Source organism: Gastrolobium bilobum, unplaced genomic scaffold (assembly GCF_033153095.1).
Source record: "Gastrolobium bilobum isolate Gb01-03AN ecotype WA unplaced genomic scaffold, APGP_CSIRO_Gbil_v1 utg3161, whole genome shotgun sequence".
NCBI lineage: Eukaryota > Viridiplantae > Streptophyta > Magnoliopsida > Fabales > Fabaceae > Gastrolobium > Gastrolobium bilobum.
In genome coordinates, this window is record NW_026899561.1 from 568881 (window position 1) to 590740 (window position 21860).

Below are 21860 nucleotides of genomic sequence, written 5' to 3' on the forward strand. Positions count from 1 at the left end.
TTATATTCCCTTGTAAGATAAGTGACTTGTAATGAGGTGCACTGAGGTGAATATAGTACAGACAAGCTGGAGGTAGCCTCGTGGGGTGAATCAACATAAATCACTGTGTCAAATCTCTTTTCTCTTTTATTTTTCGATTTGTGTGATTATCGATTTTCAAGAGTGAGGTCATCTGTGTTGTTTTGCTCATATAGATAAGGGAAAATTTTGTGTTCTTTTAAATCATACAAACTTAGGTCTTTTTAAGATAGATTGACATAAAGATGTGAAACTCACTTTTTTTTTGTCTTTATTTTTTCAATAGGACCCACACCTTTTTGTGTCTATCTCTCTTAGAAGTACCTAATCTGTGTATTTAAGAGGACACACATTTTTTTCAATAAGGATAATTATAATTTTACAATGATATTACATTTTTAATTTTTCCCTTTAAATATTTTTGATATATCATATTTAATTTAGCACAGTAGTTATTTCTCTTTAATGTACAATCCATGTAACAAATAAATTAGGAAAACACTCGTAACTCGTAAGTACTTCTTGTGTTTCATTTGTATACTTGTAATGCCCTTCGTACTGCGTAGCCTGTCTTGTCCTAATCAGATTTGGATGATAGTTATTATGGCAGTAGTTCATATAATTCCAAAAGTTAAAATTGATTAGAATACGGTGACATATATTTTAGGAGAAGGAAAAAATTAATGTTGAATAGTACGTAATTGATAAGATTCTACACTTCGATATTTATGCTTTTAGGTCCATGATTGACTTTATTAAAAAAAATGTTAAATATAATAGTAGATAATGCATGCTAAACACGAAAAATATTAGTGGATTGCTGCTGCAAGCCTCTTTGTTTATGTTTGGATGATAAAGGAGACTAAAGAGTACTACTCTAGTTAAGTGTGTAGGCTTCTTTTCTTTTTTCTTCCTTCAATTATTTGGGACATCTTTATGGCTTAACTGGGTGGGGTTATACCTCGGCCAAGTAAATGCAAAAAGAAAACTTTTACCATGTACTTTCAACAAAGAAAGTGGTTCTATTCAACAGTAAAAATCCATTCCCACAAAGGCATAAACTCAGTCCAAGTCTGAATCTTCTAAGTATCCCCTTTCGTTGGCCCTTCAAATCTTCTTCATTTTATCCACAGTCAGCATCAGTGGTACATGACACTTTCCTCCTCTGTCTTCTTGTCATCAAACAAAAAGTTGTTGCAATTATTAGTGCTTATTAGCTGCTTAATTTCTTCTAGACCATAATCTAATGGATTTTCTCCCCACAACCCATTTTGTTTCTCTGTCAACTCACTAACACTACCAGCATTGGAGAGCATCAACTTCTGGGTATCATCCACCCCACTGTAGAGGCAATTAACAGCACCTATCTGCTCCACAAAAGTTGCATCACCACACCCTTCTCCACCATATTTAAAATCTTGTTCTATGACATGACTAATCTGGTTGTTGCAGCTCCCATCAGAAGAGCTGCAACTAGTAGCTTCACCTCCAAACATAAAGATGCTATTGCTATCTTTAAATTGGCACTTAGTGGGATCCATGAAACTTTCTTGTGCTTGGAAAATTGAATTAGAAGAATTTCCACTAAAAAGACTTGATGAGGAGGACAAGGACCTAGATCCATTACGGTGGTGGTAGGAGTTGTCGCTGTCTCTGAATGATAATAGTGAAGATGATGATGATGATGTTGAATTCTTAACAATGGATAAAAGGGTAGCTTGTTGAGGTTTCCTCTGTGTTGAAGGATTCATGGCCATCATTTTTTTCTTAAGCTTAGTGTTCCAGTAGTTCTTGATATCATTGTCAGTCCTGCCTGGCAACTGAGATGCTATTATTGACCACCTATACTTAATGAAGATGAATTCCCATGATAAGAACCTTTACTTACTACTAATTATACAACATTAACAATCATAGCAGATCTAAATTTGGAACATCTAAAAACAAAGTACATAATATATTTCTTTAAAAGTGAAAACAAACTATTCAATTGTTTCATTGTGATATCCCTCTGATTCTTTCTTTTATTGGAAATCAATTATACGGTTTTCATAGCTTATGGAAGTTAATGAAATTAAGTGAAATGAAACCTACCTGCTTCCTATGCTAGCAAAGAGGCTGCAGATGATTCTATCTTCTGCATCAGAGAACTCGCCGTGCTTAATGTTGGGTCTGAGATAATTAAGCCATCTCAGTCTACAGCTCTTGCCACATCTTTTCAAACCTGAAAAAAACAAACCCAATAAGGAACACAAAACAAAGGAAGAAGAGTTAAGATCCTTACATATCAGCATGCTATCATTAGCTTCAAGAGAGTAATATATATGACTCATAATATGTCCATGAACTTACCAACTTTTTGTGGGAGAACAATCCAATTCCCTCCAGTTCCATGTTTCTCTATGTATTCCTTTAGCTTAGCATCTTCTTCAGGAGACCATGGTCCCTTCTTTACAATTGTCTTGTCACAGCAAGGAGCTCTACCCATCTCTCTTTCTCTCCCTCTAACTCACTCTCACACACTCCTTGGTTTATGCAGTGAGAGTCTAACTCAGAAAGGTACACTATATATAAATTAACAACAAAGGCTCCTAAAGAATGGAAAGCTGGATGGGGGGCAAGCAACAATAGATTTTTCTAGTCAGAGAAGAAATAGCACAAGTCAGAGGGAACAGCCTCTGTAACTTCACTTGTCTTATCAGTTTGCAAAACCATCATTGATTAGCTTACGGAACCTTCTATCGCCATTTATATATAGGGGCCCTTGTGCAAGGAGGAGTTTAACTTGGTCACAATTTGAATGTATCCAAAGTCGGCTCCTAAGTTATGACGTGTATAAAAATATTTCCTAGAAAATGATGGTCTATTGCTACACATTTTCAAGCAATGGGCCAAGTCATGAGTAAACTATTATCAAGTTGGAGGTTCAATTATATGCTGCTTCTTATCATAGTGCACAGCTTTTTTCAAAATAAAAATAAAAAATTCATGGTTCATTGATTACCTAATTAATCCGACTCCAATTAAGTAGGATTAAAGAATGACACAAAAAAATTTAAATTTTTAACATAATTGCATATTAGAACTCAATATGAAATAATCTCAGCCAATTAATGCACCTACTGATGGTACTCAATCTTATTTTCTAATGCTTGGTTAATGTACTTTGGGAGTATTAATTATAAGGTGATGGATGATTAAACTTATAAATACGGGAAATTGAGTTTAATTTATACTACAATATTGCAATTGTACTAATATTACTATAATTTCAATATATTTTTGGAAATAATGCATTTTGTAGGCTTTTATGTGCGACCTATAAATTCAAAAATCACAATGAAAAAGTATTATGTATAAGTATCTTTTTGTCCGAGATAGATATTTGATAATATTGTTATATTAATATCTATACAAAAATAAGATTTGATCTTATGTGTATTTAATTACTTTAATTTATCAATATTATGACCCGCCTGATGCAAATGAGATTAACAGCCAGAATTAGGTTTAAAATTATTATTCTTATATAGATATAAATTAATCATTCCCTAATAAATTATAATAAGATATAATCTTATATACAAGAGTTCGACCGTGTATTCGATATAAAAAACTAAATAAACATAGTAACTCCTTATCTTATTTTTATAAATAATGCATCATGTAAAGAATGATAAATTTGCAATATAATTGAAAAGAATTGCGTGAAGATTTCACAATTTCTTCAACTAATTAAGTAGATGATAGTGTAATATTTTTTATATTAACTATGAATCAAAATTAAACTTATCTTAAATTTCATAAGATCCACTTCATCTAAAAGTGGATTAATTATATGTCTTTGGACTTTTAATTTAAATGTGTGATTATTCTTTTCTCAGCATGTGCTTACAGGTTTACTGGTTAAAGAGGAGTACGAATGATATTTAATCACAAAGAACTATTTTAAAAAATATAAAAACTTGTAATAAATTATATTTAATCATAGAAATTCACTTTTATTTTTACTAATTCAACGGTGAATGTTGTAAAAACAAAAATGCAAAAATAATTTTTACTTCATTTAGCTTAAAATAAACTAAATATCAAGATTTAATTATTCGAATGTTGCAAAAGTTGATCCCTTCAATATCTTAGCAAGCGATTAAGTCTCTCTTGACAATCACATAATCGTAAGGGAGAATTTTCATTATGAACCAATCCAAAACGATAAACTTGTCAATGTTCACAATCAACATTGCATTAGTAATGCCGCAGCTTGTGATGTTTCATAAGTCTTTTTCACAACTTGAAGTTTTTAATTTCTAAAAACCAATATTTTCTGGATTTTCAACCTATACATTAACTTCAGTTTGACTAGGTTACAGAATTTAGAAAGTGTATGATGCATTTTATCTAATATTTTAGAGGGAAAGATATACTTACCACCAAAAAAATTTGCAACATTTACAATCAACATAATCACCGTTGATTTCCGTCAATCTAACGATTATAATTTATTAGAAATTATTGGGTCACATTTATTAATTAATTATTAATTTTCAATAAATTATAACCGTTAGATTGACAGAAATCAACGGTAATTAGATTAGTTATAAAGTTGATAAAAAAATTTTGTGATTAATATATCCTACTCCATATTTTATAGGTTATAATAACTTGTAAACATGCATCTTAATCGGGAAACTAATCAGGAGCGAACCGAGAGGGTGTAGGGTGGGCACCGCACTATTTTCCCTAATTTTAGCTTTGGTTCATGTTTTGACAAAATAAATCTTTATATATAATTCTGCCCCTTCACAAGGATCCCTTTTCTTTTAATTTCAAATTTTAGAATATATATAAAATTTTGTCACTTCACAAAAAATCATGGATACGCTACAGATATACATATTAATTGATGTGAACATCATAAGATGGGAACGTTATATTCAAAGTGAACTTCTTTTTTTGCCCTTTCTGGGTAATAAAATTTTCCCTTTGGTTTTAATATTAACAGCTGGAATAAGTAAGCACACACATAAGCACAAGAAATTTTAGCCATATTTGTAAAAGAGATTTTTTTTTTTTGGTGAAAAATATTTATGTTCTGCCTGACGCAGAGATGTCTAACCAAAGATTAGCTGGTCGATGTTGGATCTAATGCTCTCTCTAGATACTTATGGATTAGGTATTTTGGGAGTAGCGAATCACGACACACTATATGATGATCTTGGCCAAGTCAGGGTGGGTGTATGTGTTATGTGATTGCATAAAGTAGGGTTAAGAAAAATCAATCATACATATGATCTTTAGCTCTTATTTATAGAATTTATCTTTGGATTTGTGTCGTCTGGGCCTTCTATGGATATAGACCTTACTCAAGTCCATAACAATTTATAAAAGAGATTGTTACTAAGAATGGTGCGAAATAAAAAGAGTATAGAAAGATTTGGGATGATGTATTTATCTCAATAAATTGTTTGTTAACTATTTAATTATCTTTTTAAATTATATGTAATCAACCAAAAATAATAAATTACACATGTGGTTATATATAGTAAGAGAGAAGATAATTAATAAACCACCAAACATTTCGATCAACTGATAAGAGATTATTTTAGTTTAATTTGTGATCTTGAATTCAATCCTAAATGTGCAGGACAATCTATGGAGAAATCTCAAAAAAAAAAAAAAATAGAGAAAGAAGAAGATAATAAAATATGTTCTCACACTCTAAGATATAGAACTAATTATCAACATGAAACATAATTTATCAATTGAGCCATACTGTTTATATGAAACTAATTTATCAGTTTGCATGGGATAATTATGACCTTTAAAATCATGTGGTAAGTCTAATTAAATCCTAAAAACTTGCTTTAAAAAAAAAACTGCTTAAACTGATGTAGGCTATAATGCACACAAAAATTAAAAATTAATTGAGTCTAACTCAAAGTCTCAAACCTAAAAATTAACTCGAAAAAAGTTTGTCAAAAATATAATTTATCCGTGTACGAAGCGAATATAAAATCTTTAATTGGTATATTCGTGCTTGTGAGTAATTATATATAGAGGATAATACATTGCATTATTGTCAACCCTTACACATGACTTTGCTTTCTGATGGAGAAAGCCGGGAAAAAATGGAATAGGCTTTATATAATTATAATGGCCCCACTTACAGTAAGAAAATTATCGTCTCTGGCCAAGGCATCTAACAAAATTGTTTTAATTAGATCGACTCACCATCGCTTGTGTATAATGTTGTTCAAAATAATGCTAAAATTATTGAAAGATAATAACTTGTGTTAGAAAAATCATTTCAACAATATACATAATTCTATGAAATACATACAAAAAATTAAAATATATAATAATACACAGTTAAAGTGTACCATACGAAAATATATAAATATATTAAGGAAAAATCCAAGACACTAGATATTATGTCCTTAAGATAATTTTGCTCTCTATATGGTACTCAATATTTGTGGATAAATATCTCCTATGATAGAATAGCTATATTTTATTTTTATTTTTATGGCGGCACTTTCACATTGAATACTCTTTCAAACTCAATTTATATCTGACCAATCGCACTAGGATGAAATGCAAGATGAATGCAAAATGATTTCAAAAAGGTTTTTGATAGTTTCGGAATGAGAGAGAAAACAGAAAAGTCTCTCATATTATCTGATTTTCTTCCATATTTATAAATCATGATTGATCGTGATAAAAGATATTTATTAATAGTAAAGAGTCGTGTTTGTTCATCCGTTAAAAATCATGTTCGTTCATCCATAAATAATTATGTCTATTCAATATAAAAATATATATCTTCACATCCAACTTCTTATTCATGACACTTTGTCTATCGTGTGTGGTTGTAAGTTGTAACATGTTGGTGGCTTCGAGAAGCCCCACTTCCACTTGCAGCAGCTAGCACGCTAATTTTGGCCTGTCTCAATAGTCCAAATTCTCTATTTATTTATTTTTTCTTCAAGAGATAACACTTTTCATTAACTTCGTAAACCCTATTCGTCGATCTTATGCGCTTTCAATTCTTGTCAGATACAAAATTTTCAACACGTTCAATATTTATTTTATTTTTTCATCTATATCAATATAAGTAAAGAAAGTTAGAGATCACTCGCGGACTGGTGTTATTGCATGTGTTTGCATATACAGACACAAAAATTTGAATTTTTTTTTTTAAAGGAATAAGTGATTTAGGTCAAGTAAAAAAAAAATATTAAAAAAATTGAAAAGAAAAAAAGGTAAAAATAGACCTAACCCACCAAACCAACCATATAATTAAAAGCTTAAAGTTTAAACCCTACTACATTGCTTTGTCTCTTCTTCTTCTTCTTTTTTAAACATAAATCTTATTAGCTCCAAACCTTAATGGACATCAATGATTCCTGAAATTCAATCTTTATCAAGTGGAGGAGAATTGCATGAGATTTTTTACATTTTTTTGTGAAACAAAAGTGGTCAACTTTGGATCAAATAGACATCGATAGAGGTTGGTTTTTGATCAATTAACCCCTACAATTAATACATTTAAAATTTTCTTTAAAAAAAATCTTCGGGGGCGCTGCCCCGAACCCCCACCTTAAGTGTGCACACATAAATTTTTTTTGGGTCCGCCACTGTTAGAGATTATATAATCGTTTACGTCAAACTCGATGAAGATGTGAGCAAAGAAAAATAATTATTGAGGAATTTAATTGTGAATGATTAAATGTAATCTCACATTGAATTTGATTGTGATGTTTCAAATTCACTTAATATTGTTGCTCACTTGGTCCATTGTTGACGATCTTTTCTTGTCACAGGCTCACCTTGTAAGCTCAACATATGATATTAGAGCTCAATGGTGGGATTGGTCAGCTGTAATGATCAAGGAAAAGATATGGGCTGAAAACTCACATTTGAGGAGAAAATATTGAAGAATACAAGTGTGAATAATTAAATATAGTCCCATATTAATTGAAAAAAACTAAGTGAGCAAGCATCATATAAATAAAAACACTTATGCACTAAATGCCTTAAAGTTTAGACAGAGGTCAAAATTAGCATGCTAGGTGCTGCAAGTGGAAGTGGGGCTTCAAGGAAGCCACCAACATGTTACAAGTTACAAACCACACACACACTGATTATACACAAGCAATGGTGAGTCGATTTAATTAAAACAATTTTGTGAGATATGCGGAAGGACCCGTGCACCACGAGCTCTCCCAGCAGGTCTGACAATAATATCGTTGAAGAAATGTCATATTTACAAAGAAAATATAGTTGACCAAGTTATGAAATTAACTGACCAAAAAAATAAAAAGTTGAGGTAGAAAGCCTATGCAATTGAGTTAAAGATTCTGCGTGATCTGGTAGTTAAAGTTCCTAAAAAACTAAAATAAAAAAGAAGAACACTTATTTCGGTCATCCAATAATAAATACATTAATATAATCTTTTAATATAATTTTGACATCAAATTAATTTTTCAATGTCAATTTTGGATATCAAATGGATCCTTCGGAACACTAATTTAATGTCAAAACTTGAATTTAATTGAATGATTATTTTGATATATTTTTACGGAAAAATATTTCTGCAGATAAGTTATCTGCATTTACTCCCAAAACAACGTCATTTTGGGATTGAAAAATTAAAAAATTATAATTATGAAAATTATAATAACCCTGAAATAAATTAAAATTACAAAAATACTATAATTTTTGCCCAAAACGACATCGTATTAGACTTACTACAGATGACTTATCTGCAGTAACTGCAGAAAAAGCGAACTCATATTTTTATCATCAAATGAAGGACACTTGTATATATATTTGAAACTTCAAACCCTACAACGAAGCACCTAAATCAACTTGAACGAGGTTATTTCAGCTTAACCATTGATTTTTAAGTTCGAGTTTTAACACAATCATTATATGAACATATAATGACCTAACAACACAAGCGACTATTAAGTTTAATGATAAAATCCTTACCTAGACCATTAAATCCTAGGTATACAAGGATAATGTGTTGCGAGGTATGACCTTTATTCTTTTGTAAAAAAATAATATAATTCGACCAATGTGAAAAATATATAAGATGCTCTAGCTAAGTATCATTTATATGTATTTGAAAATTCAATATCAATATAAAAAAAATAAAAATAAATCAATATCAACAACATAATATATACACACAAAAAAGTGAAAAACCTTGGACTTTCAAATATCTTGAATTTTCATAACACGTGTAAACAATCAAAATACTTGAGTATTTTATACACTCATACATGTAAATGTTGTGATAATATAAATACTTGAATTATTTGGCAACAACAATACGAAGATTTATTTGTCTGTAAATGTGTACAGATGTTAATTCAAACTGAAATTCGGTTTTCGTCCTCTTAAAGTCAAAGTTTTGTCTTAAAAAAAAAAAAATCAAAAGTTTAATTTGGGAGCAAACCTCTCTGCGCGAAAAAGTCCGGAATTTTAAAGGGGGCGGATAGAAGACTACAATACATGATTAATTTTTTTAAAAAAATATATATCAGGTTTTGAATTTGAATCTCTTTATCTTTTTAATAGTTTCAACTCTTAAGAATTTAACTCAATATCTTTTAGGATGGTAGTTATATGATTAATCTTAAGCTATAATAAGGGTGATTTGTCGTATTGTTGTAGAGGTTAAGTTGTTTTAATGGCTTTAATGTTTCTAATTGTAAATAAGTTATCTATATTTGCTCTTAAAATGACGTTATTTTAAGTTAAAAAATTATAATAAAAAAGACTATTATAATCCTGAAATAAATTATAATTATAAAAATATATTAATTTCTACCTCAAAATATATTATCATTTTGGATTTAATATAGATAGATTATTGACATTTAGTATAGAAAAAGCGAATTCTATTTTAATATATATAAATAGAGATATTTGTTTTTGCTATTGCTGACAAAATAAATCTCATTCCTACACAAATATAAGCATTAAAAAAAAAAAGACAAAGAAGCTCAGCATTCGATGAGTGTGCGGGAAGGGTGACGTTTCATCGTAATTGAGAAAAACAACACTTATATAAATAATTTAGGGGCTTTTATACGTGGTATTTTTTCAGAATTTTTAAGAAATTAAATTTTTTTAAATTTTTAATTTTCGAATATTATTGTAAACTGAATGTAAAAATTATATTTTTAAAAATTAAGATTTTAAAAAAAAAAAATCTCAACCAAACATCTCTAGTTATGCGTTACATACAGATGTACCTAAAAGCCTATTGTTTTTGGAGGAAGGATATATAATAAAGTATTATAAACGATCAAACCAAAAAGTTATTTCACAAGTCTCTATGAAGGTTCCATCACTCAACAAAGTTTGGGTGTTTTTCTCATTCTTGTTAGATTCTTCATTTAAAATAATCCACCGAGAAGCGACAAATCAAAAGTTATTTGTGATGTTCCATGTTCTAAAAATATTCTCGCTTTTTATCTTTCAAAAAAAAAAAAAATTCTCGCTTTGCAATATGGGGACCGGCGCCTAGGGGGAAAAAAATAAATAGCGGTGGGGTTTATATACTCTTTTGGTCTTAGAAAATCGTATAATAATATTGTAAGATATGTGTTTAGAGATCTACAATAGATATTTTGATTAGTTTATAGCTAATATTTTAATTATTACATACAAATAATAAATTTATAGCTGAGACATAAGTGTATGCACAGTATCGACAGTAGTAGTAAATAAGTTCACAATGTGTAAATGAGATTTTAAGCATTCTATTTATAGAGATTATCTCTTGGGCTATGTAGATCTTTCAGTTGATATAAGATTCCACTCTTTTGTTTTAGGAATAGGGTTTTCATCCTCTTTATCTTTACTATTCCATACTGTTAGGATAATTGGGTCATTATTCATTAAAAAATTCTTGAATAGGTAGTTAGGATATAAATATATTCCATAACATAACATAATTCCATTTATTAACTCAACTTTTGTGCTACAAAATATACGTTTCATATAAATAAAAATCCTTGCTATCATTATAAAGAATTGATCACATGTCAATTTTTGAATCATTGATTAAAAAACTGGGTATCAGACCAGTTGGTTCAACCGGATTGTTTCCGGTTCATTGAGCCCAAATCGATTGAGCTGATACAAAATCGGTGAATTTTCCCTTTCTTTTCAGAGAAAAGATATACTTACCAGTATCACTAATTAAATTATTATTTCTTACCATTAAATTTTAATCATTGATTTCTGTCAATCTATAATTTAGTGATAAGAAATGATAAATTTAATTGGTAATAAATATAACATTCATCTTTTTTAAATTATTGACTTAACCGAAAATAATTTTTAAGTCAAATAAAGGGCCCGGGGCATAGTGACATTGGCCTGAGTTTAAGTAATGAAGTATAGGATGATGACTTATCTCTTTTTAATTTTTGAATATGTTATATGTTTGAAAATTTCATTCATTATCCTATGTAATTTGCAATTGTAGTTTTCTCTTCATTTTTATACATATTGTATACTTGGATGTTTCGCTCACCTTCCAACGTGTGACTTAATACATATACATAAAGTATTAAGCAATTCACTGATTTCTCTTTTTCTTTTATTTTTTTGGTAAGCTCTCTTTTTTTTATTTTTTTTTAAACAAATAATAAAAAATATCTCTTTTTCTTTTTTCTTTTTTTTTGAATAAGAAAATATCTCTTTTTCTTGTTTTACTTGGAATAACATTTGTTGGATGATTATTGTTTAATCTTTCTGTTCTAGCCCTTTGAATCTCGATGTCTTCTTCAAGGTATATATGGATTAAATACCCGTGAGTCAAGCAGATCATCATGTACAAAAGAATTCTAAACGACTTTGCCAAAGGGGTGCACAATGACAGCAATAAGAGAAAGAGCGTAACATAACTGTAAGTTTTACCTCTTATTTATAGAGTTTACCTGATAATAAATTCTGTACCTTCAATGCTTCTGATGACGACCCAAGTCGATATGTCATGTTGTTGTCATATTAGAATTGATATCTTTTATGATTATCCTTCCTTAGTTGTATCTGATTAATATCGTGAATTGCCCTTTGTTGGGCTTGTCGATGAATGGGCTTTATATATGAGTCCATAACATTCTCATTATTTATTTATTTTATCTTGCAAAATATACAACATAGTCTTTCTTGTTAGTTTGTTTGTTTTATGAGAAAAGTGTTTATCCTTTTAAATGACACAACTTATGTCTTTTCACTCTCACAAAGAAGTGAGACTCGCACCTTTATTTTTTTTGTCAACTCTCTCTCCTCCTTTATCTATCTCTTTCTCTCTCTTAAAATGACACAATTTTACATCCTTTAAAATGACACACACTTTATCCTTGTTTTATTAGTGTCTTTCTTGTTTTTAATATATTGTTCTTTTCGCTATTTCTTTTACGATTAAAAAATAAATAAATGAAATACGGTATTTAAAAAGAAAAACTGCACTATATATGGCGTACACATATATCGTTTAATTATTAACCACCAACTTATTAAATAATTTAATTAATTTAATCATTTAAATTGACTATTTTAAATTAACTCCTTAAAACAATTTAAAACTCCCTTTATATAAATAAGAATAAATTAAAAAATACTTAAACATCCTTTCTCTTCCATTTGTCCCTTGTTCTTGCCTTGACCATTTTCTTTGGGGTTTGATGTCTTCAGAATCATCGGTAGGTGCGTTAGGCAACCTAAAGAAATTTTCATAACAAATTATAATAAGATGCACTTTCTGCTTTCTGGTATTAAATGATGCGATGGAACTACGTTGAAATTGATTACCTTTATGGTTGTTCATCCTATTTCCTACCAATCTACATTCTTAACTATTATCTCCAAAGCAAGGCTTAAAAAACTTGTGCCTCCATACTTATACCTGTAAAATATTGGAGGTTAGTTAAAATATTTGTTATTTTTAATAATAACATCTCGGGACGTCTCCATTGGTTGTATCGCGAAGAATATTTTACTCAATAGTAACTTTAAAATAAATTAAAAAATTAGATTAATAAAAATTATTATAACCCTAAAATAAATTAAAATTACAAATATACCATAATTTCTGCTACAAAAAAATATCGTTTTGGTGAACATTATCATTTCTCAAGCTGCTTGAGATAATTTTATCTTCGGCTACTAAATCATAATCGTACAAAGATGGATCAATGGTAATAAGGGAAGAGAGAGAAAAAGGGAATCATAACCATTCAAAGGTAAATCAATTAATATAATGAAATAAATAAACAAAACGACGTAGTTTTGGGGTGGCCGGAGATAAACTTATCTCAAGCTGTTCGAGAAATATTTTTTCCTATATGATTTACCTTTGAATGATTATGATTTCCTTTTTCTCTCTTTTCTTTTATTACCATTGATCAATCTTTGTACGATTATGATTTAGTAGCCGGAGATAAAATTATCTCAAGCAACTTGAGAAATGATAAACATATATATATATATATAGTAAAATCATTTCTGCAGCCGTTTTACGTACAACAACGATGTAATGTCCCACATCGGTTGGAGAGGGGAACGAAGCATGCCTTATATAAGGGTGTGGATACCTTTCCTTGTAGGAGGCCTCTTGGGGTAACCCAAAACGTAAAACCGTGAGCTCGATGGTGCTTGTGCGCGGGGCAAAGCGGACAATATCCTGCTACAGGGTTTGGGGCTGTTACAGTTGGTATCAGAGCCTGGCCCTGGACCGGTGTGTACAGCGGGGACGCTGTATTCCCAGTGGGGGAGGATGTAATGTCCCACATCGGTTGGAGAGGGGAACGAAGCATGCCTTATATAAGGGTGTGGATACCTTTCCTTGTAGGAGGCCTCTTGGGGTAACCCAAAATGTAAAACCGTGAGCTCGACGGTGCTTGTGCACGGGGCAAAGCGGACAATATCCTGCTACAGGGTTTGGGGCTGTTACAAACGACATGTGTATGGTTATGATTTCCTACATTTAATGTTTTCATCCTTTGTATGATTATGATTCCCCGCATTCAGCCGTTTTACGTACAGCAATTACAGGTGTATATTTATGATTTCCTACATTTAATGTTTTTATCCTTTGTATGATTATGATTCCCCGCATTTAATGCTTTCAAGCATATATATATATATATATATATATATAACACTTTTAATTATAAACAGGTTAAATAAACCGCATTAATAACCACTCTCTCTAGTTAAGCACATACGTGTGGCTGTAAAGCAAGTGACTAGGGGTGTAAATGGGTTGGGCTGGGCTTTGACCATCCTGGCCCAAGCCTACGTCAAAAAAAAATTCAGCCTATCTGGCCTATTAAAGGCTTTATTTGTAGGCCAAGCCCGGCCCATTATCAAAAATAAGAAAGCCTTACATGGCCTACAGGCCTTGTAGGCCTCTCACTATATATAATAACCAAAAAAAATAATTGTATAGAGCAAATAAAGTTCCATTCATGCATACACTAGTACTTCTCATAAGAAAAAATGACAAAAAAGAAAGAGTCAACATAATACCTCAGCTCTAGAATGTATATCATAGAGGAATAGAGTCAAAGAAATGGAAAAAATAAGAAAAATACAATTACTGGATGCTGAAATAAAGTCTACAAGAGAATGTCATTCATCTAAAAATCTTTAAACCACCATCAAGACAAGGGAAAGAAGAGTATTATTGAAAGATCTTCATCAGTAACATCATAATCCAGCAAGGTACCCATTGCTCCATGGTATTAAGCTGCAACAGCATGTAAAATTTGGAGACATTAAACAAGTTTTCCTTTCATAAAATAAAATAGCACAAAAAGTAAGAGATATTGGTATTTGGTACTTTGTGTCTTTGCCACATAAAATAAATATTATTTTATTTTAATAAATTAAATAGGCCAGCCTACAAGGCTGTAGGCCGGGCTTGACAAAATTGACCTATGGCCTATTTATTAAAAAAGCTTTTTTATAAGCCTAAGCATACTCTACTTTTCTGAAAGGCCGGACCTGGGCTGGGCTCAATGTAGGCCAGGCCGTAAGCTGGGCTGGGCCACCCTGGCCCATTTACACCCCTACAAGTGACAGATCCAGGATGTGGCAGCCATAATCGAAGAAGGTCATTTGCCACATTCTCGGAGTCCCAAAGACTACATCAGCAGCAATGTGTTTTCAGCCCATATGGTAGTGATAGTCCACTACTTGGAAAGTAATGACACGTGTCAAGTTACAATAGAATAACATTATCAAGGTCCAGATCGCTCTCAGCCTTAATAGTATAGGACTGTGAAGTGTGAATCTGAATTTCTCAAGAACCAAATGATTGATTCACATTTATGTAAGAAAATTGCCTAAGATATGATTTCATTTCTTAACTTCCTAATTTATTATTTAATGACATGTATAAGGGTGAAAGTGGGTTGGGTTGGGTTGGGTTGGGTTGGGGCGAGTCTTGTTTCGACAAGCCCAAGTCTATATTAAAATTTTTTAATTTGATCTGGTCCGATAGCATACTAGGAGTCTAATTGTTAACCTGACTTGTCCTATTTATATATAAACAAATGATTTGACATGACCCGTTAGTTTATTAATTTTAACTTTCAAGCAAATTCAAGAATTAACTTCACAAAAAACTCAAATTATGTTGTTAAAACAAAAATCACAATTTCAATGTCAACAGACTCAACAACAACTTATTAGAATCTGCATTTACAATTCCAAGTAAGTTGGTAAACAATTTGTAAATGTAGAAAACAAAAAACAAGATTAAAGAATAGAAAAAAAAAATAAGATTAAGAAACAAAAAATCTTGGGGAAGGTTATACTTATTATATTTTTTTATTACCTTTTACTACCAAATCCTAACCGTTAATTTTCGTAAATCTAATAATTGTAATTTATTGAGAGTTAATAATTAATTAATAAGTATGACCCAATAAATTATAATGGTTAAATTATCGGAAATCAGAGGTTAACTTTGGTAGTAAAAAATAGTAAGAAAAAAAAGTAAGTATAACCTCTCCTAAAAACTGTTTAATATATTCATATACACAATCTAACATGCTGAGACGTTGATTCCTCCTACATATAAAATAAAGTCATTTCCTATTAAAATTTAATCGAATATAATTAAATTATAAAAGAATTTTAGTTGATTAAATTTATACCTTTTATTTTTTCTTCAAGCCATACTTATTTTATTTTAGCCTATAGGCTTATAGGCCATGTCTTGTAAAAGTGGACATACGGCCTATTTATTAAAAAATCTTTTTTGAAGGTTTGAACCTGACCTATTTTACGAAATATACTAGGTCAGGTCTGGCCTGACGTAAGTCGAGCTGTAGGCCTGTCCGCCGAGCCAAACCAGTTCACCCATATATATATATATATATATATATATAGATAGGATCCTTTGACACCGGTGTCAAATTTCAATTTTTACACCTCATCTGAGAGCCGTTAGATCAAAAAAGATCAATGGTGTCACATGCTTGCAAATCAGAGTCGTTGATCTTTTTTGATCTAACGGCTCTCAGATGAGGTGTCAAATTTCAAATTTTACACCGGTGTCAAAGGATCCTACCTCATATATATATATATATATATATATATATATATATGTATATATGGTTCACTTTTTCTACAGTCAATGTAAATAATTTATCTACAGTGAGCCCAAAACGACGTCGTTTTGAGGCGAAAATCAAAGTATTTTTGTAATTATAATTTATTTCAGGGTTATAATAGTCTTTTTCATTATAACTTTTTAATTTTTTAACTCAAAACGACGTCGTTTTGAGAGAGCGAATGTAGATAACTTATCTACATTCACTATAGAAACATTAAAGCCATATATATATATATATATATATATATATATATATATATATATATATATATAGGGTTTGTTTTTTCTGATGTTACTTTAGATAACTTTATCTAATGTTCATCAAAACGACGTCGTTTTGGGACGGAAATCATGGTATTTTTGTAATTTTAATTTATTTCAGGGTTATAAAAGTCTTTATCACTCTAATTTTTTAATTTTTTAACCCAAAACGACGTCGTTTCGATGCACATTAGATAAAATTGTCTAAAGTAACATCGGAAACTTTTTTTCCATATATATATATATATATATATATATAAAGAGAGTAATATCCAGAAAAAAAAAAAAAAAAAAAAAGAGCGAGTCATTCGTTTATTTTCTCTTTCTATCTGCGTGTATATCTATATATAAGTCTCACCCGCTTTTGTTTGCCTTCCTCTTTGTTTTCCTCACGTTTTTTGTTTCTCATTGCTCTTTCTTCTTTTTCCTCCTCCTCCTTGGTACGTATCTGTTTTTCTTTCACGTCTCGTAGTTCAATCTGTAACTCATCAAAATTGAGTTTCCTACTATTGATTATATCAGCATTTGTATTTTAGCAGATCTTGGATCCAAATCTTCAGTGCCTGCCTTGTAGAATTGTTTCTTTTGTGTCTTGGTTTAGATCTGGCACTTGTTATGATAATTGAATGTGTTTTTTTGTTTTTCGTTTTTAGTTTTTTTTTTTTTTTTAAATATTCAATTTATGCAAAAATTACTGCCATTGACGATTTGGATCTGTTCTTCGTTTATCCTCTGATTGATCTGGTATATTACTCTTGTTTGCTGCAGCACTTGCAGATCTATATTGGCTTGTTTGTTCTCTATTTGTGACGTTTGTGCTTCTTCTTTGGTTATTAAAAGAAAGAAAATGTCAATTATGTAGGAAAGATAATTGAAACATTTGGCTAGGTGGTTTGAGATTTATTTGTCTGGAATGCAACTGACGTAGCCTTGGCAAATACGAATTTCTCACACTCTTAGATCCAAAAATAAATGAAAGTTAAAAGTTAGGAAGATATTTTAACTTGTTCAAATAATGAGATTTATTGGGGTTTTTTGTTTGTTATTTTTAAGCCAATAAAGTACGTAAGTAGGAATGTAGTTGGAACGTGCAGTAGTCGTGCGTGCAGTAGGTTGTTATTTTTTTGCTATTTTTCTGCATAGTTATCTGGTATTGTTTATTTAAGAATCAGTTATGGAATAAAATGCAATCAGAAGTTTCTACCCAAAGGCACTTGTGCTGTGAGGTCAGAGTTCCCTCGATCGAACTCACTTCCTTTTAATTATTTTTTGCCAAGGTAGGTCGAAACGGTCAAGGCAAAACTCTATACGAATCATTGAACAACAAAAGTCAGCATGACCTTTTGTTTTTTTCTTATTATAATCATCCTTGCATGACAATGAGCTATCTCATAATGGATGGCAACATCTTATGTATGGGAAGATCCTCTTCCATCAATCTTACACTAAATCTTAACATTTTTTCATTTGCATTTAACAGCTCTAATCTATTAATTAGGTGGGCCGTTAAAGGCATGTGGGAATTAAATCAAGATTGTTAGGTTCATACAACAGAATACTGACCATTATGTTCTCAAGTTAATTGATTCCATTGCTTCTTTGCATAACACCATTTAACACATTTTTTCTCCTGCCGCCCCCTTTTTCCTTTTCCTTTTTTGTATTTTTTTTTTAAATATCAGAGATGGACACCTTCCTCTTCACCTCAGAATCGGTAAACGAAGGCCACCCCGACAAGCTTTGTGACCAGGTTTCAGATGCCATCCTCGATGCATGCTTGGAGCAAGACCCAGAGAGCAAGGTGGCCTGTGAGACCTGTACAAAAACTAACATGGTTATGGTCTTTGGTGAGATCACAACCAAGGCGAATGTGAACTACGAGAAAATAGTTCGAGACACTTGCAGAGGCATTGGGTTCGTGTCAGCTGATGTTGGTCTTGATGCTGACAACTGCAAAGTTCTGGTCAACATTGAGCAACAGAGCCCTGATATTGCTCAAGGAGTTCATGGTCACATGACCAAAAAACCCGAGGAAATTGGCGCTGGTGACCAAGGCCACATGTTTGGCTATGCTACAGACGAAACACCTGAGCTAATGCCACTAACTCATGTCCTTGCTACTAAACTTGGTGCCAAGCTCACTGAAGTCAGAAAGAATAAAACATGCCCATGGCTGAGGCCTGATGGTAAAACCCAAGTGACTGTTGAGTACCGGAACGAAAAAGGAGCAATGGTCCCTATCCGCGTCCACACAGTCCTCATCTCAACTCAGCACGACGAAACTGTCACAAACGAACAGATTGCTCAAGATTTGAAAGAGCATGTGATACAACCTGTCATCCCAGCTAAATACCTTGATGACAAGACAATCTTCCACCTCAACCCTTCTGGTCGGTTTGTGATTGGCGGACCCCATGGCGATGCAGGACTCACTGGCCGGAAGATCATCATTGACACCTATGGTGGTTGGGGTGCTCATGGTGGAGGTGCCTTCTCTGGCAAGGATCCAACCAAGGTCGATAGGAGTGGTGCATACATTGTTAGGCAGGCAGCAAAAAGCGTAGTAGCTTCAGGGCTTGCCAGACGTTGTATTGTGCAGGTTTCTTATGCAATTGGAGTCCCAGAGCCACTTTCCGTGTTTGTAGACACATACAAAACGGGAAAGATTCCAGACAAGGACATCTTGACTCTAATTAAGGAGAATTTTGACTTCAGGCCAGGAATGATTGCCATCAATCTTGACCTCACAAGAGGAGGCAACTTCAGGTACCAGAAGACTGCTGCTTATGGACATTTTGGACGTGATGATCCTGATTTTACTTGGGAGACCGTGAAGATACTCAAGCCCACAGCTTGAGTTAACCAGCCATGGCATTGCTACTACAGGTGGTTATCATCGTAGCCATCTTTCAGATTTTGGGTTAAAAGAAAATAAAGGAGCTTCAATGCGTACATCTCTTATTGAAGATATGTTTCACAGCTTGGATGAGAAAAGGGAGCACAGATGATGTCTCTTAGTTGGACGCTTTAGCACAATAGGAGCATGCAGCATTAGCTACCTCTTGTTTTTTGGTTTTACCACTTTATTTAAATTTCTTTACTGTTACGGTTATTGATTGTTTCCAAACAATCTTGTTTTATAAAGTTAGGATGTTTTTTTTTGTGGTCAAATTATGAAATTTTATCTCATAAAAGTCAGTTTCCTACGGCCCTAGTTTCTAATGGAGACATGCAATAATTAGGTTTTATCGTGACATTCACTGAATTTTTGATGATTGACAATGTTACATCTATTGAGAAATTGCAAACATAATGTTTATCTCTTACATTTCCTCAAGAGTGCAACCACAGGCGATCATGCAGCCTTTCTTCTCCAGCACCATACATCTCATCTACCCTTTCACCATCTCGAAAAAATTGGAAGGTCGGGGTATATCGAATGTGTTGAGTTGTCTCCGGGCATTCATCAATATCTGCATATATAAAGGAAAGCTTTGGGAAATTATTGCTCAGCCTACAGAATGCGGGGAGAATTTGGCTACAAACGCGACACCTGAAAAACCATGAAACAATATCATTCCATTGTGTTTCACATTATATTGAGTTTCTTGACCACTATTATAATGCTATGGCAATATGTTCAATTCCATTCATCATCCAAATCCAAACAAACTGATTTCCAAACACCATGTAAAGTAAACTTCAACCAGAAAAGGAGATGGTTTCCCGAAACTATAGGGTTCCGAATTTCCACTGAAGTCAAATATTGGAAGAGTTCCAACATCGAACACCTGGTGTTCAAATTCAAATTCAAACGAGCTAAAAATAATTCGGATAGACAAATAATTAGGGAGAAGTAGTAACGTAACATACCAAGAAGCGCCATAATTGATAACAGCCTGCAAACAATTTTGTAATAGAAGAATAAATTACATATGTCCTATAAGAAATCTCATACAAGGCAATAAAGAAAATAAATAAAAAAATAAATAAATAATAATAAAGTTTGTTTCGCGTGAAGTGTGTGAAATGAAAACGTGAAGGGACGAGGTTGTTGGAAATTTTCGATTGTTGGTTTTTGATAAGGAAAGAAAGGAAATGGAATTAGTAGGGGGTGCATACGGGAGTTTTGGAGGATTTGATGTGTGCGAGAATGTGAGTGAAGTCGTCATCGCTGGAAGCGCTTTTCAAGTTGGCATGACGGTTAATGGGTAAATCAATGGCAGTGCCTTCTAACCCTTTCTTTGCTTTATCGTCTTCGTTGCTGCTAGTGCTACTCACACCCATGCCTATGCTTCCCTCCATTCTTGTCTCTTTTCTTAACGCCTAACCTACCGGTCTACCACTATCTCTCTCGCTCTCCCTTCCGGAATCATATGTATAATGTATTGCTTATCATCTTTTAAACAGTAAATAATTATTCTACAATAAAATTTGGAATCTGATTTAATTTAATACTGTACTCTAATTTTTTATTTATTTTTTTGTTATAACTAGTTTTGCAAACTTCTTCCTCAAGTGGCCATGCTTTTTGGTAAACTTAAAAAAGGATAAGATATTGTGACACCCAAGTTATGTTACACCTATGTGATACCCAGTCAATCTCACCGTTAGATCGTTTATGTTAATCAAACGGTTATATTTATTTCCATCTGGTCATGATTTCCCAAATTTAATATTTTATATTTATTTCTACCTTTGTATGGTTATGATTTCCCATATTTAATGCTTTCACTTTAAATTTGGGAAATCATGACCATACAAAGATGGAAATAAATATAACCGTTGGATCAACATAAGCGATCTAACGGTGAGATTGACTGGGTGTCACATTGGTGTAATACAACTTGAGTGTCACAATATCCTATCCCAACTAAAAATAGCGTAAAATATAAATTATCAAGGGGAAGCTTAACATTTGATTTTG

At 32.0% G+C, this 21860-nt stretch overlaps 3 protein-coding genes across 4 annotated transcripts; 1 reads left to right on the top strand and 2 right to left on the bottom strand.

The window, feature by feature from the left end:
* Positions 1–831: 831 nt before the first annotated feature.
* On the bottom strand, positions 832–2716 carry LOC133291520 (transcription factor RAX2-like). Its single transcript, XM_061489792.1, has 3 exons — positions 2371–2716; positions 2113–2242; positions 832–1860 (listed from the first exon to the last, which is right to left on the bottom strand). The coding sequence occupies exons 1-3, from the start codon at positions 2504–2506 to the stop codon at positions 1158–1160; spliced, it is 969 nt and encodes a 322-aa protein (XP_061345776.1). The 5' UTR covers positions 2507–2716; the 3' UTR covers positions 832–1157.
* Positions 2717–18455: 15739 nt separating this feature from the next.
* On the top strand, positions 18456–20036 carry LOC133291515 (S-adenosylmethionine synthase 3). The gene has a single exon (XM_061489787.1). It carries the CDS (start codon positions 18618–18620, stop codon positions 19788–19790), a length of 1173 nt encoding a protein of 390 aa, XP_061345771.1. The 5' UTR covers positions 18456–18617; the 3' UTR covers positions 19791–20036.
* A 97-nt stretch (positions 20037–20133) lies between these two features.
* LOC133291535 (thioredoxin-like 3-3) lies at positions 20134–21301 on the bottom strand. 2 transcript variants are annotated; one of them, XM_061489813.1, is made up of 4 exons: positions 21056–21301; positions 20807–20832; positions 20641–20724; positions 20134–20486 (listed from the first exon to the last, which is right to left on the bottom strand). In XM_061489813.1, the coding sequence occupies exons 1-4, from the start codon at positions 21236–21238 to the stop codon at positions 20267–20269; spliced, it is 513 nt and encodes a 170-aa protein (XP_061345797.1). In that variant the 5' UTR covers positions 21239–21301; the 3' UTR covers positions 20134–20266. The 2 variants fall into 2 exon arrangements, with proteins under 2 accessions (XP_061345797.1, XP_061345798.1); XM_061489814.1 differs by lacking the exon at positions 20641–20724.
* Between the last annotated feature and the right edge of the window lie 559 nt (positions 21302–21860).